This window comes from Lagenorhynchus albirostris, chromosome 2 (genome assembly GCF_949774975.1).
Source record: "Lagenorhynchus albirostris chromosome 2, mLagAlb1.1, whole genome shotgun sequence".
In the NCBI taxonomy this organism is placed as follows: domain Eukaryota; kingdom Metazoa; phylum Chordata; class Mammalia; order Artiodactyla; family Delphinidae; genus Lagenorhynchus; species Lagenorhynchus albirostris.
The window spans coordinates 175,209,529-175,233,258 of NC_083096.1; the positions used below are offsets into that span (position 1 = coordinate 175,209,529).

The following is a 23,730-nucleotide window of genomic DNA, read 5'->3' on the forward strand; positions in this document are numbered from 1 at the left end:
GTGTGTAGGTATGTAGTCAAGTATAATAAAAATTAAAGGTGCTTAGCACAATTCCTGGAATATAATAAGCTCTAAAAAACCAGAGCTACTATTATTTCTTTACAAAGTCCCCAATCAAATTTTCACAGTCCATTTTAGCCAGAGATATTCTCTCTCCTTTGAACTTCTAAAGGATGTTAAAACTTCTCTTAGAAATTCCCTTTCCAGCTTGTATTATGTAATTTATGCACATAATGTTTTCTCCTCTTTTAAAAAAATATTAGGTGAGAGCCTATTAGGTACCAGGCACTTCCAAGTGACTCTGCATTCACCATTGCATTCCAACCTCAAAGTGAGCTAGACTCTACTGTATTGTGCTGTTTCACAGACGGGGAAACTGAGGCCCAGGGAGGTTAAATAACTTGCCCAGGGCACATAGTAAGCAGGCAGTGAGGCGAGGACTCAATTCCAGGCCATCCACTCAGCAGCCTGGACTTGTCACTGTTTGTTGCTATAAACGCTAGACTGTAAACATCCCAGATAAGGATCTAGGTCCGAACTACTGCCCACCTTCACCATCCGGCACAGTGATGTCCCATACTAGGGACTCGGTAAGTATTGTAGAAAGAAAGGGAAAGTTTCTGCAGTTACACAGTCACGAGTTTCCTCTGACAACACATGCCCAAAGTCTACACAGCAGGGCTCCCTCATGGACTGGCCAAGACCCAGGAAACCTATCCCAGCTTCCCGCTGGGAACACGGGGGCGGGCAAAGTGGACATTTTGCCAATAATAACAATGATGATAATTACAGTAATGATCGCAACCAACACTCACTGGTCGCTGCTGCTATGCCGCGCACCGCTATCTGTGCCTTCCATGAATGCACACATTTAATAACCTCAGCAACTCTCAGAAGTGGGTGCTCTTATCAGCCCCATTTTACGCCTGAGGAAACTTTCAATTTAAATAGAATTTTTGGAGCTTCAAACAATTTCAAAGTTATCTAATTTTTCCGTTACGCTTATAATTTAGGGAGAAGCAGATGGCACACTTTCGGAGACAGCATACACACACATACAGATGCGTGCATGTATACACACATATAGATGCGTGCATGTATACACACATATAGATGCGTGCATACACACACATATAGATGCGTGCATACACACACATACAGATGCGTGCATACACACACATACAGATGCGTGCATGTATACACACACATATAGATGCGTGCATACACACACATACAGATGCGTGCATACACACACATATAGATGCGTGCATACACACACATACAGATGCGTGCATGTATACACACACATATAGATGCGTGCATACACACACATATAGATGCGTGCATACACACACATACAGATGCGTGCATACACACACATACAGATGCGTGCATACACACACATACAGATGCGTGCATACACACACATACAGATGCGTGCATACACACACATACAGATGCGTGCATGTATACACACACATATAGATGCGTGCATACACACACATATAGATGCGTGCATACACACACATATAGATGCGTGCATACACACACATACAGATGCGTGCATACACACACATATAGATGCGTGCATGTATACACACACATATAGATGCGTGCATACACACACATACAGATGCGTGCATACACACACATATAGATGCGTGCATACACACACATATAGATGCGTGCATACACACACATATAGATGCGTGCATACACACACATATAGATGCGTGCATACACACACATACAGATGCGTGCATGTATACACACACATATAGATGCGTGCATACACACACATATAGATGCGTGCATACACACACATACAGATGCGTGCATACACACACATACAGATGCGTGCATACACACACATACAGATGCGTGCATACACACACATACAGATGCGTGCATACACACACATACAGATGCGTGCATGTATACACACACATATAGATGCGTGCATACACACACATATAGATGCGTGCATACACACACATATAGATGCGTGCATACACACACATACAGATGCGTGCATACACACACATATAGATGCGTGCATGTATACACACACATATAGATGCGTGCATACACACACATACAGATGCGTGCATACACACACATATAGATGCGTGCATACACACACATATAGATGCGTGCATACACACACATATAGATGCGTGCATGTATACACACACATACAGATGCGTGCATACACACACATATAGATGCGTGCATACACACACATATAGATGCGTGCATACACACACATACAGATGCGTGCATACACACACATATAGATGCGTGCATACACACACATACAGATGCGTGCATACACACACATATAGATGCGTGCATACACACACATATAGATGCGTGCATACACACACATACAGATGCGTGCATACACACACATATAGATGCGTGCATACACACACATATAGATGCGTGCATACACACACATACAGATGCGTGCATACACACACATACAGATGCGTGCATGTATACACACATACAGATGTGTGCATATATACATAGACCTCACCATTATACAAATGGGCAAACTGACACTTAGGGTGAGGGTTACAGTAAATTGATCTGAGGAGCTGATCAGATCAGAATAAGCAAATCCATAGAGTCAGAAAGCAGTTAAGCGTCTGCCATGAGTATGGGGGGGAAGGGAGGTGAGTGACTGCTTAATGGTACAACCTTTTCGAGGTTGATTAGAAAGTTCTGGAACTAGATAGTGGTGATGGTTGCACAACATTGTGAATGTACTTAATACCACTAAATTGTATACTTTTAAATGGTTGAAATATTAAATTCTGTGTGATGAGTATTTTACCACAATAAAAAAAATACCTTTTTCATCGTACGTGGGGTAAAATCCAGATTCTTTATCTTGGTTTATGAGAACCTTCCAGATCTGTCCTCTCCACCTGCACACTCACTCTCATTCTCTCTCAACTCCCACTATTTACTTCTCCCATCCCACCCAGACCTGGAGTGTGGCTACTCCCCCTCCGAGTCATGCATCACCCCGCCGCACCTTTACTCCTGCAGGAAGCCCCGCCCAGAGCCCCTCGTACACTTTCTGTGCCAAGAGAAGACCCACTTGTCCTTCGGGACTCAACTCAAGCACAGCTTCCTGTGACGTCTGCAACTGAGACCTCACTTCCACCTGGGCAAAGTGTCCCTTACTGACACTTTTACATACCTTGCAGGTACGACTATCATGGTACTCATCACAGTGTACTGTAATATATGCTTTCATACTAGAGAGGAGCACTTAATGCTGGTTAAAAATATAGGCTTTGGGGTCACTGGGCCACCGTGCAAATCTTAACTCCACCTGCCGTGTGAGCGTGGACAAATTACTTAACCACTTTGAGCCTCAGTCGCCTTGTTTGTAAAAAGAGGGCTAATAGTAATACTTGATGTGAGGGTCAAACACAGAAATACATAGACAGCTTTGAGAACGGTGCCTTGCCCTTCCGAAGCACCCAGTAAACGTTCGTGTCATTATTATCCCCTTCGTCACCATCCTCCTCCCTCGGCCCCAGTAGCTTACGAGCTCCATGAGCCCAGCACAGGACCTGCCATAGAGCACACACAGGGCAATATTCCGGTGTGTTTCCACGGACATGGGCTCTACACCTTACAAGCCAGATCATGCAGCCCGAGTAAAACTGACCAAGTACAGGGAAGCCAGTGCTGGACTCAGCAGCCACCTCTCGGCACTTAAGGACTTTCCTTGCTTCACAGCAAGAGCTTGAAGGATCAGTAGGCAAGCTATAAGTAATGGAGAAAAAAAATAATGCAGAATTTAACGGAGGGCTTGTGAGTGCGTCAGTGGGGCTCTCTCTCCCGGGGAGGATGATGCACGAGCTGTCGGAGATAAGACTCTGGTCGGGCATATGTAAGGGGAGCGCAGATAGCAGTGGGCGCTCAGGGAGCCCCTTCTGCCACCGCCAAACGGGAAACCTCATAGATCAAACCACAGAATAAATGAGGACATTAAGGCTTCATACACTCTGGGATTTGTATTTGAAATGCCAAGATTTCTACTTAAACTAGCCCCTCCTTGAATGATTTTTTGCTGTTGCTTTCAAAAGAAGTCACTCTTTGGCACCACAGGTCTTCAGTGGGAGGCTCTGGGCCATAGTTTTCAATACTCACAGCTGATATTTATGGAACCCTTAGCACATGTGTGCCGAACACTTAACACAGGGCTTCACGTATATTAACCCGCTTAATCTTTTTTTTTTTTTTTTTTTTGCGGTACGCGGGCCTCTTACTGTTGTGGCCTCTCCTGTCGCGGAGGACAGGCTCCGGACGCGCAGGCTCAGCGGCCATGGCTCACGGGCCCAGCCGCTCCGCGGCATGTGGGATCCTCCCGGACCGGGGCACGAACCCGTGTCCCCTGCATCGGCAGGCGGACTCTCAACCACTGCGCCACCAGATTAAGCCCCCCACTTAATCTTTATATAAAAACCCTGTAAGGTATGAACTATTATCAGCCCTGTTACATAGATGTTACGTGAACCAACAAGATGACATGCTAGGAGGTGGTGGCATTGGTAGTTAAACTCAGGAATCTGAGTCCAGCTAAAGGAATGCAGTCATACAAACAAGGCTGTTGTCTTGCAGCCTCCTTGAGAGACTAAAGAGAAACAAAACGGGAAGTTCTAATATCCACAGTGGCTCATGACACCAACAGAATGACCAAAGGTATGAGCCATCTTATCCCCTGAACTTGTAAGAGGCAGCTCAAACAGTCCTCTGAGGAGCTGGCTCAAGAGTCAATAGCTATTTGATGGACACCCACCACTATATTACAAATGGTTGGGAGCAAACTAAATGCAAATGAAGCCACGGGGGCAGAAAACCAGCCTTCCCAAGTGTATCCTGCCTGCATTGAAGTGCCCTGGTCCTACCCCTGAGCTTAATATTTCATGCGAAAGGCAACACTGAGGTCGCCACTCCAAGAAACCCAGGGGAGAACGATCAGGATGGCAGATGGAAGCCTCCCCCTTGTATCTCAGAAATGCCAAGAGGTGTGGGTGATGGGCTGAAATGCCCAAACAAACCAGAGTGAGCCTGGGGCTGAGGCTGACTCATGGGCAGAGGGGCCCAGCCCTCACCTTTATTTACATTGCTTGGAGCACATAAAGTCCAAGAAAATTTAGTGTTTTAATTTGGGCATCTGGCTTGTGCTTCTCTTCTCTTCTCTTCTCTTCTCTTCCCCCCCTCCCTCCCTCCTCCCCCTCCCTCCCTCCTCCCCCCTCCCTCCCTCCCTTCCATTAATGGGCAGAGTCACAGGCTTATATTATCTCTGCTTAAGCCAGGAAAGACGATATTCCCCAAACTAAACAATCTAAGATATTCTCTAAGGAGGACCTGATTGACTTGGCGACACTGCTAAAGGTCACCAAGTGTAGAAGTTCAGAAATGGGACGGCCTTTAGCCAGGTCTCATCCAGCGGGCTCATTCTGACCGAGCCAATGTCCCAGCCCCTGAGCGGCCGTCTGGGACACCTCTCCCAAGTTGTGGAGGTGGAGGTGGGAGCGCAGGACCCGGGTCTTTGGTCAGACAGTTGGCATCGCCAGTCGGGACAGAGGCTGGAGCTTCCCTTTTTGTCACTCTTTAGTCTCAGGTACAGTCAGGGCTAGCATCCAGTCCTCTTGGTCCCCCGCTGGGTCCTTCCCCCTCTGCTCTTTCCTCCTTTGGCTTCCGGCAGAAGGTGAGCACCTTACATATCCTAGCACCCTAGCACCAAGGACCGGGCCTCATCGATCAGAAAATGCGCCTGGTGGAGGCTAACCGAGCGAGTAAACAAACAACAGCCTGGACCCACCCCGGGGCCTGCTGGGAGGCCGCACATGTACGCACGTTGACGGCACCAGTTTACGACCTTTACGACATTTCTGGAGGACGTGGCAAGCACCAGGCGGTGTGCTCGGCTCTCCAACGCACCCTCTCCTGTGATGTCCCAGCATGGGATGTCGGGATTAGTGTTATCCCTGGGGGCAGAGTGGGGCCCAGACTGTAGAGCAGCTTGCCCACCACACACAGCTAACACGTGTTAAGAGAACAGGATATGCATCCACGCGAGGGACTCGAGATCTCTGCCCTACGCTATAAACGCTGAACTTACCTGTGTCGGCATCTTAATTTGTTCAAACAAGGCATTACAGTGAAAGCCAGTGAGACGCTTTCCTAGTCATTACTGTCTTCTCAACTTTCTCTGCGTTGTGCCCAAATGACAGCCTACTGTTACTGCTAAACTTTTGTCTTCGATGGCCCGTCTGAATGCAAAACACAAGAAAGGGAAGCTCACACTTCGTGTTCTTCCTATTTTTCTCCTCCCTAACTTCTAAACCCAGTGTGGAAGTAGCTTTCCCAACACGCCTGGCAGATGGTCATCTAGGCCCTGGTGACGACCGCATCCCTCTGGACAGCTCTCCTGTGAGCCAAAACTGGCCTCTCTCTGATGTTCCCGCCTAAGTCCCTGGTGGCCCACCAGCTATATATTTTTTTTTTTTTTGCGGTAAGCGGGCCTCTCACTATTGCGACCTCTCCCGTTGCGGAGCACAGGCTCTGGACGCGCAGGCTCAGCGGCCATGGCTCACGGGCTCAGCCGCTCCGCGGCATGTGGGATCTTCCCAGACCGGGGCACGAACACGCGTCCCCTGCATCGGCAGGCGGATTCTCAACCACTGCGCCACCAGGGAAGCCCCCACCAGCTAAATATTAACCAAACACAAAAGAAAAGAAATGAAAACCATTCACTGGGTCTTCCAGTTGATTTTAATTGCAGGTAATAAACCATTGCTAAAAGGAAGGTTTAGAGTAAGTAGGTGCCTATTAGCTTAGGGTGTTTGCAGTGGAACAGTGAAATGATTTTGTAAATGCCATCTTCTCTAATAAATCTGTATGCTACTGGAGAGATTAGGCCATTATCCAGCGCTGGCATAAATAGAAAATGAGATGAGGGATCACATGCTTGAGGGATTTTAGGAGTCAGCCGGAGATGGGGCAGGGTGATGCTGGTTAGCGAATGCCGTTGGCCAATCAAATCATATTGGCCGAAATCTAGTTTAGGGCCAGTTTTGTTATTCTGACTATAACCGGTGCTTTCCAATGTCCATACCACGAAGCCACCATAGAAATTTCTGCCTAAATAAAGAAGGGTTTTCTTAAAGCCAGGGGTCCAGATCATAGATTTATCTGATTGTGTCACAGCGAGGCAGAGTTGAGTTTGAGGAACAGAAGAATCCCTTAAAATCAGAAGACTCAAGGCCTGGGGCCGTAGCCATACGTTTCCAAGGCACTTACTGAGCACCTAACTGCACATGGCATCGCTGAGAACCGCACTGCACAGGGCTGAACACATACATCCAGGCAGGTGCATTCTGTAGCTGCAGCCCCAAGCTGTGGGCCACAGAGACTCTGGGTGGCCAGAGAGAGTGACTTAGAGGAAGTCCAAACTCCACATGTCTCCAATGTGCTGCCTGTGGACAGAATGAAGCATTTTTATTGCATGCATGTGCCATTATCTTTCAAATATCAGTAAATGCAGAAGAAGCAGCCGCTTAAGAATGTTACTGAATTCAATGCATTCTTTTGCATTTATGTATTTCCCCAGAGAAATAGGTAAAAAATACAACTGCTAATATGTAAGGGACAGAATTCACTGAAAATCTCTCTCTCTCTTTATCTCTCTCTCCGTCTCTCTCTCTCCATCATTAAAAAGAATATATGTAAAAATATGGATGGCAGAACATTAAATCCACATGTAAACCAATGCTGGAATAGCCATCTTGGCTAAAGTTTAAACCATTGAAAACTGGCTCCTGGCTAATGTTAGAAGCGTGTGCATGCTCACGAGGGAAGGGATCATTTTGTTGGTACTAGTTTGGGTACCTTATTATCTGTTTCATCTGAATACCACCTACTACCTCAGCCTGCCAGCCTTTGTGAGTTAAGCTTTTCAGTCCTTACCCTCCCTGTCCATTCTTGTGGCAGACATCTGTATGATTTCTCATATGACCATTTATGGATTCTGACCGTGACCTCAAATACAAGTCTAGGTACATGTGTGTTTAAAGGGCTGGAAAGCATACTCAGCAGGACATAAGAAGAAGTCTGGCTCCTCCCAGGAGAAAGGCCTCTAAGCAACACAAAGATACCAGGAGAAAGACCTGGGATCTGGGGCAGATCCAGTCTTGCCTGTCCAATCTTGCCTATGGGGGACAGAAATCAGCTGGAGAAATAAAGAGAATTTCATTCCAAGGTGGGAGAATTCAGAGTTCAATAATATACTATGCTATTAATAATGAAGAGTTCTACCTATTGAATCCCAAAGTCCACCAAGCTTTGTGCCAGGCACACTATGTGTTATTCCATTAACCCAGGCAGTAATTTTCCCCCCAGGAAAAAACACTGGGCAATGTCTAAAGACTTTTTTGGTTGTCACGTTATAGGGGTGCTACGAGCATCTAGTGGTATAGACCAGGGACGCTGCTAAACATTTTACAACGCACAAGTCAGCCCCTACGCAAAGAATTTTCTGGCCCAGAACGTCAACAGTGCTGAGGTTGAGAAACCCTGCACTAAACCATCCTAATCACTCTAGAAAGGAGGAATTATCGGCCTCGTTATAGAGGAGGAAACAGAGCTGTAATGTCCCACAACCCAAGTCACATCGCCAGGATCTGGATCGGATCTGTCTCACTCCCTTTAACCCAGGTATCTGCTATATTATCTTGAAGATGGAAATGACCTCCTCATTTCCTAAATAAGGAAATTGAGGCTCAGATGCCAAGTGTCCTGCTCTGTATCTCACTGCTACTGGTGGTTCTTTGTCCCTTCACAGCTCGAGGTCTGTAATGATGACTAATCACAAATGACTTCACCTCAGACCACGAAGCTGCCAACAAATGTCTCTTTCTCTTGTCCATTAACCATTACACCCCTAGTAATTAACTTCTTGTTTCTGCTCCTTTAACACTGTAATCTGGTGGTTTTATTGCTCAAATCTAATTCACTAGCTTAATCAATCATTATTAAGCTCCTTCTGTATGCTAAGCACTGTAAAGGTGCGGGATATAAATGGGTCAGAAGGCAAATGGAAGAGAACTGCAAGTTCAGGGCTTGGCAAACTATACTCCAAGGAATGCCTGTTTTTGTAAATAAAGTTTTATTGGAACACAGCCACACCCATTTATTTACCTATTGTCTACGGCTGCTTTCACATTACAGCAGCAGAGCTGAGGAATTATGACAGATATCCTACGGTCCCCAAAGCCTATAATATTTACTATCTGGCCCTTGGCGGAAAAAGTTTGCCAACTCCTACACTAGCTCCATCGTTCAAGCCACAAGAGCAAGCACTGAAGTGAACTCCCAACTGAATCAAGAAGCACTTTCTTTCATCTCCACGTGCAGCTATAATACCTATTGTCAGTGGCGGGAATCCAAAGTGTTTAATGCTAATACAAATCTAAAACTCAAAAACACTGGGCAATGTCTAAAGACTTTTTTGGTTTTCACACTGTAGAGGTACTACAAGCAAACATTTTGATCCTAAAAATACTTTCTGCTCTTCTAGAGCCTATTATAAATAGATCTTCAAATGCATTTCAAATGTGTATTATTTCTATTTTGCTATCAGAGGTTTGGGAAGCCTTTAGCGACTGTTCCTCGTCACACTGAAATGAAACAGAGATCAGAGTCCCAGCCGATAGATTAGCTGCTTAGGTGTCAGTTAACTACAGCGGGTTGTCTGCTGCGCTGCAGAGGCCTCTGGGTCGATACTTCCTTTCCACTCTCCTTGGGTGCACAGCAAAAGACCCCATTCTGATTTTCCCTGAGTTTTCTGCCACACTGTCGGACTTCAGTCTGTGCATGAGATTCCACTGATCTGAGTTCAAGGTTTAGATGTGAGCTGGGAGCAGCAGGAGGTCCACCAACTATTCAGGCAGTTACCACAGCAGCGCTGAGAACACGCGCCTGCACAGCCAACAGTTTAGGTGGACAATTGAAGCCAACATGTTTTGGACGGATGTTCACTCAAAGACTCCGATAAAAGAGATCCTAAAGGTTCCAAAGTGCCTCCCTGAAGGGACAGTGAAGAGAGAGAAATTAGGCAGATTTACTGATGGCTACATCCTGCCCCCGACACTCAGAGAGTACACACACATCCACGTGCTAAGACCACAGGTCCCCTCACAGACGTGCTTCTCATATTCAAAAATCCTAAACGACGATGGTGTCAGGTGGAAAAAATTGTCCTCCATACGAAAGTCATTCCCAGATCCAATAAGACAATCAGGAAGTTCCCCGGGTGCAAACCTGCTCTGGTTGATAGGTCTCTAACTGCTTTTAGGGGAGGCCAGAAGAAGAGAAACGCTACGTTCAGGCATGAATAAGATAGGTCATTGAAAGAGAAGTCAAATGACTGAAAACCCCACGGAGAGGATGAAAGAATTTAGTGTAAAAAATAAGATTAAATCTGTAAAACTGGATTGTCCCTTTACCATGGGTAGACGTTGGATATGGGAGCTCAGAGTATGAGAGCACAGTCTTGGGGTGACGGTGTCACCATCCAGGTCTTACAAGACAGGGCGGCCTATGCTCAAGAGGGCTTGGCCAAGGCAAGGTCAGATCTCACCCAATCATAAGTTCCAGGGCAGCCCTCTGCCACCATTGTGCAGTCACGGTGGGATCTTGCAGTGGGAGAAAGAGAGGACAATTTGGTTCAATGACAAGCTCAACAATCTTGAACAAATCAGTTTAAATCACTGTCCCTCAGTTTCCTTATTTGAGAAATAGATTGCTGTGTCTACTTCAATTCCATCCTATGGGCCAGTTGGTAGGATCCACAGAGACAATGCCTGTGCAAGTCTCTGTATACCACAAAGATCTGCAAAGATCTACAAAGATCTGGGTAGTGATATGCTCTAGTGTTTCCCTAGTGCCTCCTGAGTGCAAAGGAAAGAAGAGTGGATAAAAGCAGCAGAACCCTGGAAAAAGGATTCTGAGCATTGGCTTTTGCTAGATGGATGCTAGACCATCCATCCATCCATCCATCCATCCATCCATCCATCCTCATGGTCTAGCATGAGGATGCTAGACCAAGCTTTTGCTTTAGAGGCAAGGTGATAACACTGAAAGTGTTGAAGGGTGTGTTTTGAGTTATCCCATGGTGGAACCAACCCATGAATTGACCAGCTGAGTTTTAACAAGGTTCTATTCTATTGGTCCATGATATTGACCCACACCGTAGAAAATCTGGCCAGAAATAATGATCCTTCTCCAGAGGACTTCCATTAAGACTTGAACATGCCTCCTTGCAGGGCTGCCTGGTACCATGTCGAACTGTGAACAGAGCAATCCGAGCACGTCTGCTAGCTAACGGGCTAACAGTCTCTACAGAATGGCAGCCAGGCCTTGCCTTTCTGTTAACTCCCAAATCTAAAGCTGTGTCGAGAAATAGTCCCGGTTTTTTCTTGCTTCACATGGTAAACCTTGTAGGAACAGGAAAAGCAATCTACTTGATGAATGCATTAATTAAGATAATCAGTATGCATATAATCACAGGTCAGTTCTCCCCAGCCATCATTCATCAAGCTCTGTGGTGCCACAACTGCACTCTCCAGGGTCAGTATCAAATTTCTAAATTTCATACCTTGCCATCGTCAGGAAATGGCGAGCACAGAATTCCAAATGGCAAGAATGAGGGGGAAAGGGTGACATAAATCCCACTGTGTTCCAAGTTGCACTTACTGAATTAAAGACACCACCCTCAATGGTTTCAAAAAAATTCAAGTTAATCAAGGAAAATGAACTAATTCATTTGTTGCAGCTGACAAGGAGCGCCAGCCTTGGCCAGGAAGATAATATATATAAGGGGTGAGTTTATTTTGAAAGATGCAGAGCTATACCTGCATTGAAATTCATATCTTTTCTTGTTCTCTTTGGAGAAGAAAACCCAACTATTATTCAAGATCTAAACCCTATATCATGCACATCTTCTTTCTCCTTAAGAAATGCTCTTTGAGGGAGAAGGTCCAAGCCAGCAGCTATTCTCTGCAGTATCCAATCCCAGCCTACCCCCAAAGTTGCACTCTAATAATCTCTCATGGGCAGTTTAACCTTAGTAGAGAAATTAATGTATTTTCCCAGCATGCTTTTCTTACATATTGCCAATATGTCAATACATCTTACATATTGCCACTGTCATGTACATCATGTACATGTACACTGTCATGTACATCTGTGTACATCTGTCAAGGCTTCTGTATTTGTCACTTCATCATCTATTTTCCCATTACACCTGTCTAGACCTTTATTACAAAATGTAATTATACTTCCATGTCAGTCACACCTACTAGCCTAAGAGCTCCAAGATAACTTGCTCCATATCTTATTAAATCTGTGGTCCCTGAACCTATGTGCCCAATCTCTCAATCTCTAGATGGAGACAGAAGAAAGGAGGAAAGGAAGAAAAGAAAATGAAGGGGAGTGGGAGGGTTGGTCTGGAAGCAAAAAGACAAAGCCATCCTCCTGGCATGTCTTTGTGCTGCCTGGCACAATATCTCAATATTCTTTTTTTTTTTAATTTATATTTGGCTGTGTTGGGTCTTTGTTGCTGCATGCAGGCTTTCTCTAGTTGTGGCGAGCAGGGATTACTCTTCATTGCAGTGTGCGGGCTTCTCATTGCGGTGGCTTCTCTTGTTGTGGAGCATGGGCTCTAGGCACACGAGCTTCAGTAGTTGCAGCACGTGGGCTCAGCAGTTGCAGCACGCGGGCCCTAGAGTGCACGGGCTTCAGTAGTTGTGGCACATGGGCTCAGTAGTTGCGGTGCGCAGGCTTAGTTGCTCTGCGGCATCTGGCATCTTCCTGGACCAGGGATTGAACCTGTGTCCCCTGCATTGGCAGGCAGATTCTTAACTACTGTGCCACTAGGGTAGTCCTCAATATTCTTGCTGTAGTGAAGCAGGCGGGCTCCAGGGTCAGGTGAACCTGTGTTCCAATCCAGCAGAAGACCACTGTCTAGATCTCGGAAAAGCAACTAAACCTTTCTAAGCCTCAGTTTCTTCATTTGTAGAATGGAGGTGAGAACATTATCTAACTCGCTGTGATAGGAAGTCAGATGAGAAAATGTCATCAATCACACCCCACAGGGTCTGGGAAAGTCCAGAAAAAAAAAAAAGCCTCAACAGATGCTGACTATTGCTATCACTATCCTCTTGGATCATCTTCAAAGTCTCTGCAGCTCCCCAGTTCTGATCCTGGAACATCCCTTTTCCTAAAAATGAGTCAACCCCCTGCTAAGAAGCTCTGGGGGCCACTGTCCCCTTTCCTTGAAACTTTCAGTCCTCTATGTGACTCCCTCCAGCTGAAGCCCAGCAGCGAGGCAGAGAGAAGGGAGATTCTCACATTTGAACACGGTTCAGCCACTGAACTGCCCTCTTACCTCTGGCCACACACCAATCCTTCCTGGCTACAGACTCTCCGGCAGTGACAAAGCATCTTTCGTACAGTGGAGCTCTGAGGATTTATGATGAATGACTTAGTGTCTGACATGCAAATCCTAACTATAATTGCCACAACGCCAGCTTTAGAACAAAAATGGTTTCTTGGGCAGGAATGGGAAAAACTATGCAAAGCTGTACAGCATCCTGGCTGGGACAACAGGCAGTCTCTGGAGGCACATTTACTTGGGTTTATATCCTGGCTCTGCCACTTGCTAGCTTGGTGACCCTGGGCAAGTCACATAACCTTTCTGGGCCTCAATTTTCTCATCTGTAAGGTGGCAAACCCAGTACTCACCCGAGAAGGTAGTTAAAAGGATTAATTGAGATAATACAGGGAAGGGGTTGAGAACAGTGTTGACATATGGCAAATAAACACAATTAAAACCATCTACCATTAAACCAATGATCTTCATGTAAAACATGACAAGTCGACCGAATTCCGCACACTGTAATTTAAAAATCATGGATTTGTTCATTCATTCAGTCAGTCAACAACTATTTACTGGGCTCTTGCTATGTGCCAGGCACTGTTCTAGGTGCTGTGAATGGAGCAGAAAACAAACAGATGAAACTCTCTGCTCTCACAGAGCCGCCATCCTAAGACTCACAACTGGGGTCTCCTCTAATGCCCGGCATACAAAGTGGTTCTCAGCCAGGGATGACGTGGCCTCCCAATGGACATTTGGAAACATCTGGAGACATTTTTGGTTGTTACAACTGGGGTGTGGAAGGTTCTACTGGCATCTAGTGGGCAGAGGACAGGGACGCTGCTAAACATCCTACAATGCACACGATGTCCCCCCCCCCCCCCACCAACAAAGAAGTATCCTGCAAATGACAACAGTGCCAAGACTGGGAAATCCTAGTGTAAAGGAATCTGTAAGTAGTTATACGTCTTTTGTTGGGCGTGGTCTTGGGCCACTGGGGGCCACCGAGGCCACTGGGAAAGAACTCGGAAAGGGGGAAGATATGGGTAGAGGGAGAATAATAGGACCACAGGATACCAGCTTTGCCTGGAATCATCCTTCCCAAGAGAGAATGCATTCAAAGTCTGCGAAGTAGGAGGCCCCAACGCCAGGATCAATATGGTTCTTTTCATCGGGGACAAGTGACCCTTGGGTTGCTAACCTTGTAAGCAGGACCCAATTCCCTCTTTGTCAGTTAACCTCACACTTAAGGGAGAGAGATTCCTGCTTCCCTATGATTTCATATAAGGACACAGAAATTACCATCAGTTTAGGAAAACATTAATTAAGAATGGAGAGAAGCCTATAGCTCCGTCAACCTTCCTAATGAACAAACCGAAAGATACTTCTGATTTAGGAGACAATACAGGTTTAAAGAGCAGAGAGCCTCGGTGGGTTTGAATTCCTGGATCAGTCACTACCAGCCGAGTGACCCTGGGCTTCAAAGTGAGATAAGTAAGGGCACGGACTCCGGAGCCAGAGCTTGGTCGCTTAATGGCCCTCTGGCAAGTAACAGATCATTTTCGTGCCTCGGTTTTCTCATACGTAAAATGGGTACAATGGTACCTGCCTTATAAGTCATTACAAAAATTAAATGCATTAATTCAGAGAAGCACTTAGAACAGTACCTAGCTCCAAGCAAGACTATGTCAAAGCTTGCTGTCATCATCACCGTCGTTGTCATTACTATGTCATGGTAGACAGGTGACCTAACCTCTCTGGGTCCCAGTCAGTTTCCTCTTTTCAAAAATGGGCACAACAGTTGTCACTTCATTGGGCTCCAGATACATTTATGCATGTTAAGCACTCGGGAAGATACATGACATGTTGGAAGTCCTTATTGCTATTATTTATTGAAAAGTTTGACAAAGCACTGACACTAGTTCTAATTTAGTCCTACATTACACTATTCACCTTCACTGAAAAGAAAATTACATGGTATCAGGATGGTTTCAGAACCCCCAAGAGGTGAGCTCCGAGAACCATAATGAAGTACCCAAGGTGAGTGTAAACTATTAGCTCCGGACCCACCTTCCTTTAGAAGGCACTTTGCTCTTAATGATTCACATTACTTCAAACGATCTGCAGAGCTGAGACAATATTGGGAATGGAAGGCCTTTCCATCCCCTTCAATCCGGCGCTTGCTCTGGTGGAAGAGAAGAGAAGGGGTAGGAGCTGGGCGGGTAGCCCCTCCTCCCATTTCTCTCCATCCTCCCAGCCCGACTGCCCATCACAGAAGGGGCAGAGGCCTCAGGGGGCGCTTTGCTGGTAGACCTGCCTGTTACAAGCTCCATACGAGCTTTCGTGCTAGGGTCTCAATTCATTGGAGGGTGAAGGGGACGAGGGCTTTTCAGAAGTCTGACCCAAAGGTCCAGCAAGTCAACAAAGACACTAAAACAAGTTGAGAACCAATGATATCCCATCACACAGAAGCCACCTGCTCAAACAGTTGTCCTTGCCAAACTCACTGCAACTACATTCAGCTTCTTTCATGTTTCTAGCAGCTCAGGATTTCAAGGGGGAAGCAAGAATGCCCACAGAGCACAGCCTGGAGCCTGCCACCGAGATCTGAGGCTGCAGCAAACAAGCAAGAATGTTCTGGTCTCATCCAACCACATGGGAAAGAAGAAGAGATTCCTTCGCCTGGTCTCCCTCCAGCTTCTCCACAGTCAAGATGGGCCTGGCAGGGGACCTTGAGGATGGTGACATGAGCCGGTGGGACGCTTACCTGCCCCGAATTGTCAGGTACAATCCGCGGCAATGGACGGTCACCCTCTTGGCTTCAGGGAAGCTGTCTTTTCCTAAAGGATTCTGCCTGAACCCTCTTTGCCTGCATTTCTGATGACTAGGACATTGCAATGACTGCTGTTGGTGGCATCCCTTGTCATCCCATGTGTTACCCTTGTCATCCCATGTGTTACTCACCCTAATATCCAGCCCAAACAGTATGGACTAATTTTCATTTACAAGCTCACTTAAAAACCCATTCCCTGGCCTCAGCAGGCAGAACGAGTTCCATTCTTGCCTGACGGACGGCAGGGGGTGAGAAGCCAAGCACTAACGCTCACACAAACCAATACTGGAAAAGGTCTGGAAAGAACTGAGAAATTCATGCTGATTTCACTTTCCTTAGCTATGTAACTCAGGAATAAATATAAATGAAATACGCAATGAATATGGCCGGGACCCAGGCTTGACCTTCTGGGCCCCATATGACTTGCATGGTGAGCAGGCAGTGTTTCAACGAGCACCCCCCACCCGCCAAGGCCACCTGCTAGAAGCTCACTGGCAGCCAGGAAGTCACAAATTATAAGCTACAGGATTCCTCAAAAGTACCAGCAGTCTTGGGGAGTAGAGGGGGTAAAGGCATGGGGAGAACATGCCTTGTCTTATGCTGGGAGGATGTGTGACTAGGCTCCTATTATAAAAATCAGATTGGCTCAAACTTAGTATCAAAGAAGTTTTGAAAAACCTCAGTAAATCCTGAAATGCTGGAAGTGTGAAATTAACCAGAACCATAAACTTGACTTAAGGTCATTTTCCAAAGACAATGGAAAGACAGTAAATCACAGTCAATCAATAACTAATTTCAACCGGGCTGTGCTGATCTGTACCTATTCTCTTTGGGACCATGCATGGTGATTTTCAGGAAGAATTTTGAAGTCCCATCTCATGACAGCCTACCAGATTAGGAAAAGACAGACAAGTCTCTTTCAGCCCATTGATATGGCTGGAAAACCAAGCCATGGGTACTGGATGAGCTCTGTAACTTACAGGTGAGCTAACAAAAGGGCCCCCGAGATTCCACCACATTTTGTTCCATCCTCTCTGCCACGTGAAAATCCTCTTCTCAAAAAAGATAAACGTCTGCTTGGGAAAACAAGAGTATGTAGAGGCAGAACAAATTGGGAAGGGGATGCCAAAGGGGATCCCCAAAGGGGATGCTTTGATTTTGAAAAGCAACAGTGTCTAGCATCTCTGCAGACTACTCACACATTCGATTCAGTCCCAAGGTAATTTATACTTCACCAAAGAGTTTCCAGTGTTACAGTAATGCTAGATAAGAGCCATCAGCCCTGAAGTAACAGCCTACTTTAATGCCTGGGGAGAAAAAAAATAAAACTTGCATCTATTTATGGAAATTTACAAAGGTGTAAGAAAATGACACTTTTCCCCATCCGCATCTAACAGATGCAGTAAACAGTAAGTCCTCAACACCCAAGAAAGATGCTATGAGCATTTCCACTTACGTAGGCATATAAATACAATTATTTCCTTAAAAAAACAAACCACAAAAATATTGGCAGTAGGTATACATCCTACTGGGCGTAGGTATTTTATGTTATATACAGTTAAACACCTATTTCAATTGGGTACGATGGATCTTAATTGTTTTAGTCTACGCATAGCAAAGCAACCAACTGAATCTAATATTAGCCCTTCATCAGATAAAACATTTTCAGAGAAACAAACTGCTATATTTTCCCCTCAAAGAATAGCAAGCATTTTAAACACATTTCCCAGAGATGTTACGCCGAGGAAAACAGCTTAGAAATGTGACTTTAAACAAATCCGTTCTCTGGCTACCAACAACAAGACAAATTGGAACAACTGCCTGGCTCTGTTCTTTCCAACGCTCCTTCTGTCCACCTGTCAAAGGCAGTTGTGACCCCACCAACCTAAGAGGCAGCTCTGGAGCCTTGAGATGCGCCACCCTGCGCGGATGCCCTGTGCTCCGCATGCCAGCATCCTCATTAGGGATTATCCGACTCACTTGAAGTAGGGAGAGAGGAGATGGGCTGGCTGCCAAGCGTTTCTTTCAACACAGATTCTGAAAGAAGATCCTGCAAAGTGCCGAAAGCCCAGATTTTCAGCAGTTCACTTTCTAGACTCTGTTACGTAGCAACCATGCCAGCTCACGGAGGGTAACAACCAAGTTAATATTTTGTTTAAATGACACACTCCATTAACTCTCTAGGAAAACCCAAGTTTTCTTCATCAACTTACCTACTGTCAGATATCCTCACTGGAACAAGACATCCACTGGTGGATTGGTGAGCTTCTTCAATTTATTAACAAAAAAATTTTTAACAAAAAAATCTGAAAATGGATCTAAGAGTTTCTCAGCAGGGAGAGCAAAAGGTGACCCTTCCCTGTAACCATTTGGGCTAATATTATTAAAAGGAAATTAGCATCACTTAATATGTGCATAATGTCCTTTAGTTAAAAGATGACTTATACAGTTGCATTTTGAAAGATACTCATTTCATTCAAAACCTTGATTTGAAAAGTGATAACTCAATAACACTAAATGCTCATAGGGTTTGAGCCCATTGACTTGCACCAACACAGACAAAATAAAAACAGAAGACTCATTCGGAAGAATTAGGAACCCCCAGGAACCGAGCTTCTGTGAGCCTTCCTGGAGGCATATGACAAAGAGGCATGAGAAAGCCAATGAACCACACTTTGAAATTAACTTGAGAGAGCCCGGTGCTTTCCTTTAGGAATACGAAAGCACTAGCAAAAGAAACTACCAGACCACCTCTGCAGAAGGTTTCGCTTCCAGCAGAATGCTGCCACATGTCATGAGAACACAAAACAAAACAAAACAAAACCCAAAACACTCACAGAGGCTAAATAATGTAAAAAGTACTGTATTGAGGAACTGTTGCCATAGATAAGTAAACGGTGCCCACTGGATTTACATGGGGGTCTTGTTTTCTTTTCAACCATCACATCAGTTTAAATTGACGTCAATTTAGAGGGATACGTGGCCAACCATTAAGCTGAGTTAAAATCTTCAACATTTTATTTTCTGATTATAAAATCATTAAACTCCCCCTAGTAAAGGTTTTGAAAAATACCAATGGTACACAGAGGAAAAATCAAAACGATCCTTCATCCAACCACCCACAGTCAGCCCCTGGCCTGGGCAGGCATGTTTCTAAGAATATGAGGAAGCTGCTGGTTTTGTGTGTTTTTAGGGATATCAAGAAATCCAAAAGCCATTTTTCCATTTCCACAGCCTTGTGCATTTTTGTAGGAAAAAACAAAAAGGAAACAGTCCCCTCTTGCTCCACTACAACAATTTAACCATCAACCAAGTATCACAATTTCCAAGTTGAATGTGTAGATCGTTGCGGCACCGACCTCTCCTTAGCATGCTCAGACTGCAGCTAGACCCAGGACTCAGATAAAAGCCACCTAACTTTTCCTCCGCTGAGAAAGAGGCGGATGGTGGGAAATGAACTAGCATTGCTCAGTCCCCCATACCATGACTTTTGATTCTCAGCAAAATGCCAGTTTTGCGCTATTTCTTTAAGGTTGAAAGAGTCCCTGCCTATAAAAAGTAAAGCATGACCATGCAGTCTAACCTCCCTTTTTTGCCCAGGTGCCAGCAGAGAGCATCTTCCACACACAATGACATAACAAGGGATAAATGACAGAATAACCAGATACCCACCTGGAAAACTGCAGCAAGCATCAGGCTCACAACACCTTCCCACCATAACGTCATGCTACTTTGGTACCAAATTACTGCCCCAAGACTCTTGACGGACTCCTGAAGTACCAAGTTAAGATCTGACTTGGAATTGAACATACACTGCTAATGTTCAGGCTTAACATCTCACAGCAAAAAAAAAAAACAAGCACACCTACCCCAGCAAGGTAAAGAGGAAACAGAAGCTGATGGAGAGAAGGCATTAATATGAAAACAGACTCTCTCTCTCTCAACACTTAGGAGAAGCCTTTGAAATAATAACAGAACTAGAAAATATTTCTAAGCCACTGAGCCTTTGGTACCTCATACTTCATCAAGTGACATATTTACACAAGTGGCCCTCCTGGACTGGATATTTCTTCTGTCATATTCTGGATTTCAGCTGTTTAGCTTACAATCAAATGACATTAATAACCGGTGACAACGTTTCTTAAAGGGCAATTAGGCAAAAAAAGAAAAGACATCCTGAAAATCCAGCCTACCCTTTTACTTTTTAATTCACAGAAACCAAACAGTATTTTTTTTCTTTTTTTGGGGGGGATGCTTCCTCCACCTTTAACCCATGCATGAGGGTTTCAGAGCTTCATCACTGCCAATGTCAACACAGACTGTCCTTATTTTCCCCTCCTCCTAACTGCAAAGAGTCCCTTCAAGCGGCGGCTACCTGGAAATCCACCATCTAAGCCTTCATTTCGCCAGGAGCCCATCACTCAGCCTTTGAGGTCTAAGATTTCCCCCCCCTGGAAAGTGCTCACAGTGTTTATATTTGCTGGAAATTTAAACTCCCTGCTGAGCACAGCATCTACTGTTGCATCGATATATTCCACTGCCTGCGCGATCTCAAATGGGGAGAAAATAAAGTCCAGATGCAATCGAGACAAGGGATTTGGCATCCGTGGAGAAAAGTGCAAACCAGTCCAATCCTCTACCCCAAGCGCGGCAGCAGAGTCTGGAGCTCCCTCTCCGGGAGTCATTCCAAAGGAAGGAGCCTCCGGAACTGGGGGGAGCTGTGGCATTCACCCCTGCCGCGGGTGAGGGCAAAGGCCCGGGCATGAAAAGTTTGCCCAAGGAGCTGGGGGCTGTGTGCCATCTGAAGGGCACTTTCTGCTACCGGTAGGGACGCGCCGGCTGAGCCTCGCTCGCGCTGGCCAGGACAGGCGTGACCGTGTGAACCCGGGCGCAGCGTGCACCCGGGTTTTCGTTAATGACAGCAGCCTGCAACTCCCAGCAGGGGAGCAGCGCCGGCCACCGCCGGGCGGAAAGGGTTACAAGCCACAATGCAAGGCGGTTTCGCCGCGGCCGTGGGGGCACCGAGTCCCCGGCCCCCTCCGGGTCCGGGTCCTGCTCTCTCGCCTCTCCTCCGCCCCGGCCGCCGTACGATCCCTACCTTGCGCGCTGTGCTGGTGGTTCTCCATGTTCGCCGCCGCCGAGTCCGCCGCCGCCGAGGCGCTGGCCGCTGCTCCCGGGCCCGGGCCGGGGCCGCCGCCGCCGCCGCCGCTCAGTTCCGCCAGTCTCCGGTTGGTGGCCGTGAGTTCGGCTCGCAGGTTGGTCATCTCCTGGCTGGCCGACTGGACCGCCCCATCGATGCGGAGCGCGAGCTGCTTATTGTCTTCCATCATGCTCAGGATTTTGGCCTGGGGGCGAGAGAGGTGACAAAGAGCTGCATGATGCGCCGGGGGCGCGCGGCCGGGCAGCCCCGGCTCTACCTGTTGGGTCCCCCGCGGCCCGGCTCCCCCGAGCCCCGACCCCTAGGCACCGGCAGCGCCGGCTCCTCCGGCGCAGGAATGACAGCGGCGCCTCCAGCCGGATCCGCGGCGGTAGCGAGGCGGCGGGGGGGGGGGGGGGGGAGGAGAAAGAGGAGGAGCAGCGACCGCCTAGACCCCGGCGCCGAGCGCGGCTCGGAGACGGACACCGCGCGCCGCCCGCACTCTTTCCGTGGAGCCTACCATTCGCCGCGCGCTCGGGAGGGGGCCCGGGCCGGGGGCGGGGCCGCTGCCTCGGCCTCCCGCGCCCCCGACTTCGGGGACACACCCCCCGGGGGGCGAGGGCGGCGGCCGGCGGCCCGGCGTGGGCCGAGGTGGCGCCCCTGGCTAGGGGTGGGGGGCGCCAGCTTCAAGGCCAGACCTCGGTCCCCTCCTTGGAGCCGTGGGGCGGCCCCCGCCCTGGCGAACTCGCTCCTAGCGCGGCGCAGGGGCTGGGGAGGCGGTGGGTGCTTGGGAGAGAGGGATGCTCGTAAGAGGGGCCCGGGAGGGGAGCGGGGATGGAGCTCCGGGGGAGGGAGCCGCACGCCCGAGCTACGAAGTGGAGTTCCTGCTTTGCTGGTTCCTTAAAAGGTGGGTGGGAATTGTTCAGCGGGAAGCTGGGCTATCTCACTGTCCACCTCCACCCCCACCTCCGCCGCCCCAACCTGCGCTGTCCCCCCTTCTCCGAAGGAGCACCCTGCCCTTCCCCGGGGTGGATCAGTGGCGCTCTGGCCTCCCCATCGCCCTGAACCACTGTGTGCCTCTAAGGTGGTCCTGAGCTTCTTAGCTGGGCTAAATACTGGGGGGCAAACCAGGAGGGAAGACTGGAAGGCGTCAGTGGGGCTTCCCTCTTCCTCCTCTTACTGGGAGCAGGAGTGTTGAGGCCCCGCTGCCTCAGTTTACCTGCTCCTTCTTCCTGGGAGAACAGAGGTAACCTTAAAGTTGATACACCCAGCAAGGGCCTCTTTCTCCCGGAGCACAGGCTTTGCATTTTTCACTGGGGCCCTGGATTCCAGCCACCAGACCTTGTTACCATAGCAAGCTTCATTCCATGCAAATAGGACCATTTAAAACAGTCAGTGTAACCCGGCACAACTGAACAAGCGTGCACCACCATTCCAGCTGTGTCAACCGCAGGAGGGCAGCTCAGAGCCAACTGCAGAAGCTGATGATGGTCTCTGGCAGGCACAGAGGTTGCTCACCCTCCAGATTCAACAGCATTTGTTGGAAGCCTACTGTGTGCAAAGTGCTTAGGATGCATTATCATCTCTTTGGAGTAAGGGTTATTATTCCCCATTTAGAGGTGAGGAAACAGCCTCCGGGCAGGGTTAAGCAGTTTACCCAAGGGGCCTGCAGAAATCAGGTGAAACCAGGACTGGAAGTAGCAGTCATCTGATTCCAAGTTAGTCCCACTGTGCCTTGGATGCTAGATTTTTGTTTTCCTTTTATATGTAACCATAAAAACACTTGCTCCGTCCCCCTGTGAGCACGAACAAGCTTTTGTAAGAGAGGACAGTGTTAGATAGTGGAGCCTGTGGCAGCAGACTTAATTGTTCACTTGTCCACTCTACTCAGCTAACTGGCCAGCTGGGTCTTGAACCCCTGACCTTAGTCCCATAAGCAAAAGTTCTGAGCCACTGGGCCAACCAAGGCACTTAGACAGGTTGGTAGTTTCGTAAACCAGGATTTAGTTCTTTGAAGTCTTTCAGTTTTGTTATGGAGGAACCATCAAAAATAGAACTTTGTGGGTCTTCAAGGGAGGGGTGTGATGTTCAGCCACTGTGGAAAGCAGTTTGCTGGTTCCTCAAACAGTTAAAGATAGAATTACCCATATGATCCAGCAATTCCACTCCTGGGTATATACCCCAAAGAGGTGAAAACAGATATTCAAACAAAAATTTGTACACACATGTTCACAGAAGCATTATTCATAACAGCCAGAGGTGAAACAACCCAAATGTTTGTCAACAAATAAA

At 47.2% G+C, this 23,730-nt stretch overlaps 1 protein-coding gene across 1 annotated transcript in view; it reads right to left on the reverse strand.

Annotated features, from left to right (window-relative positions):
- KAZN (kazrin, periplakin interacting protein) overlaps window positions 1-23,730 on the reverse strand; it is a 1,131,324-nt gene that overhangs the window by 444,842 nt on the left and 662,752 nt on the right. The window contains exon 3 of the mRNA XM_060141382.1: window positions 21,400-21,646. Coding sequence (XP_059997365.1) covers window positions 21,400-21,646 — 247 coding nt within the window. The remainder of the gene's footprint in view (window positions 1-21,399; window positions 21,647-23,730) is intronic.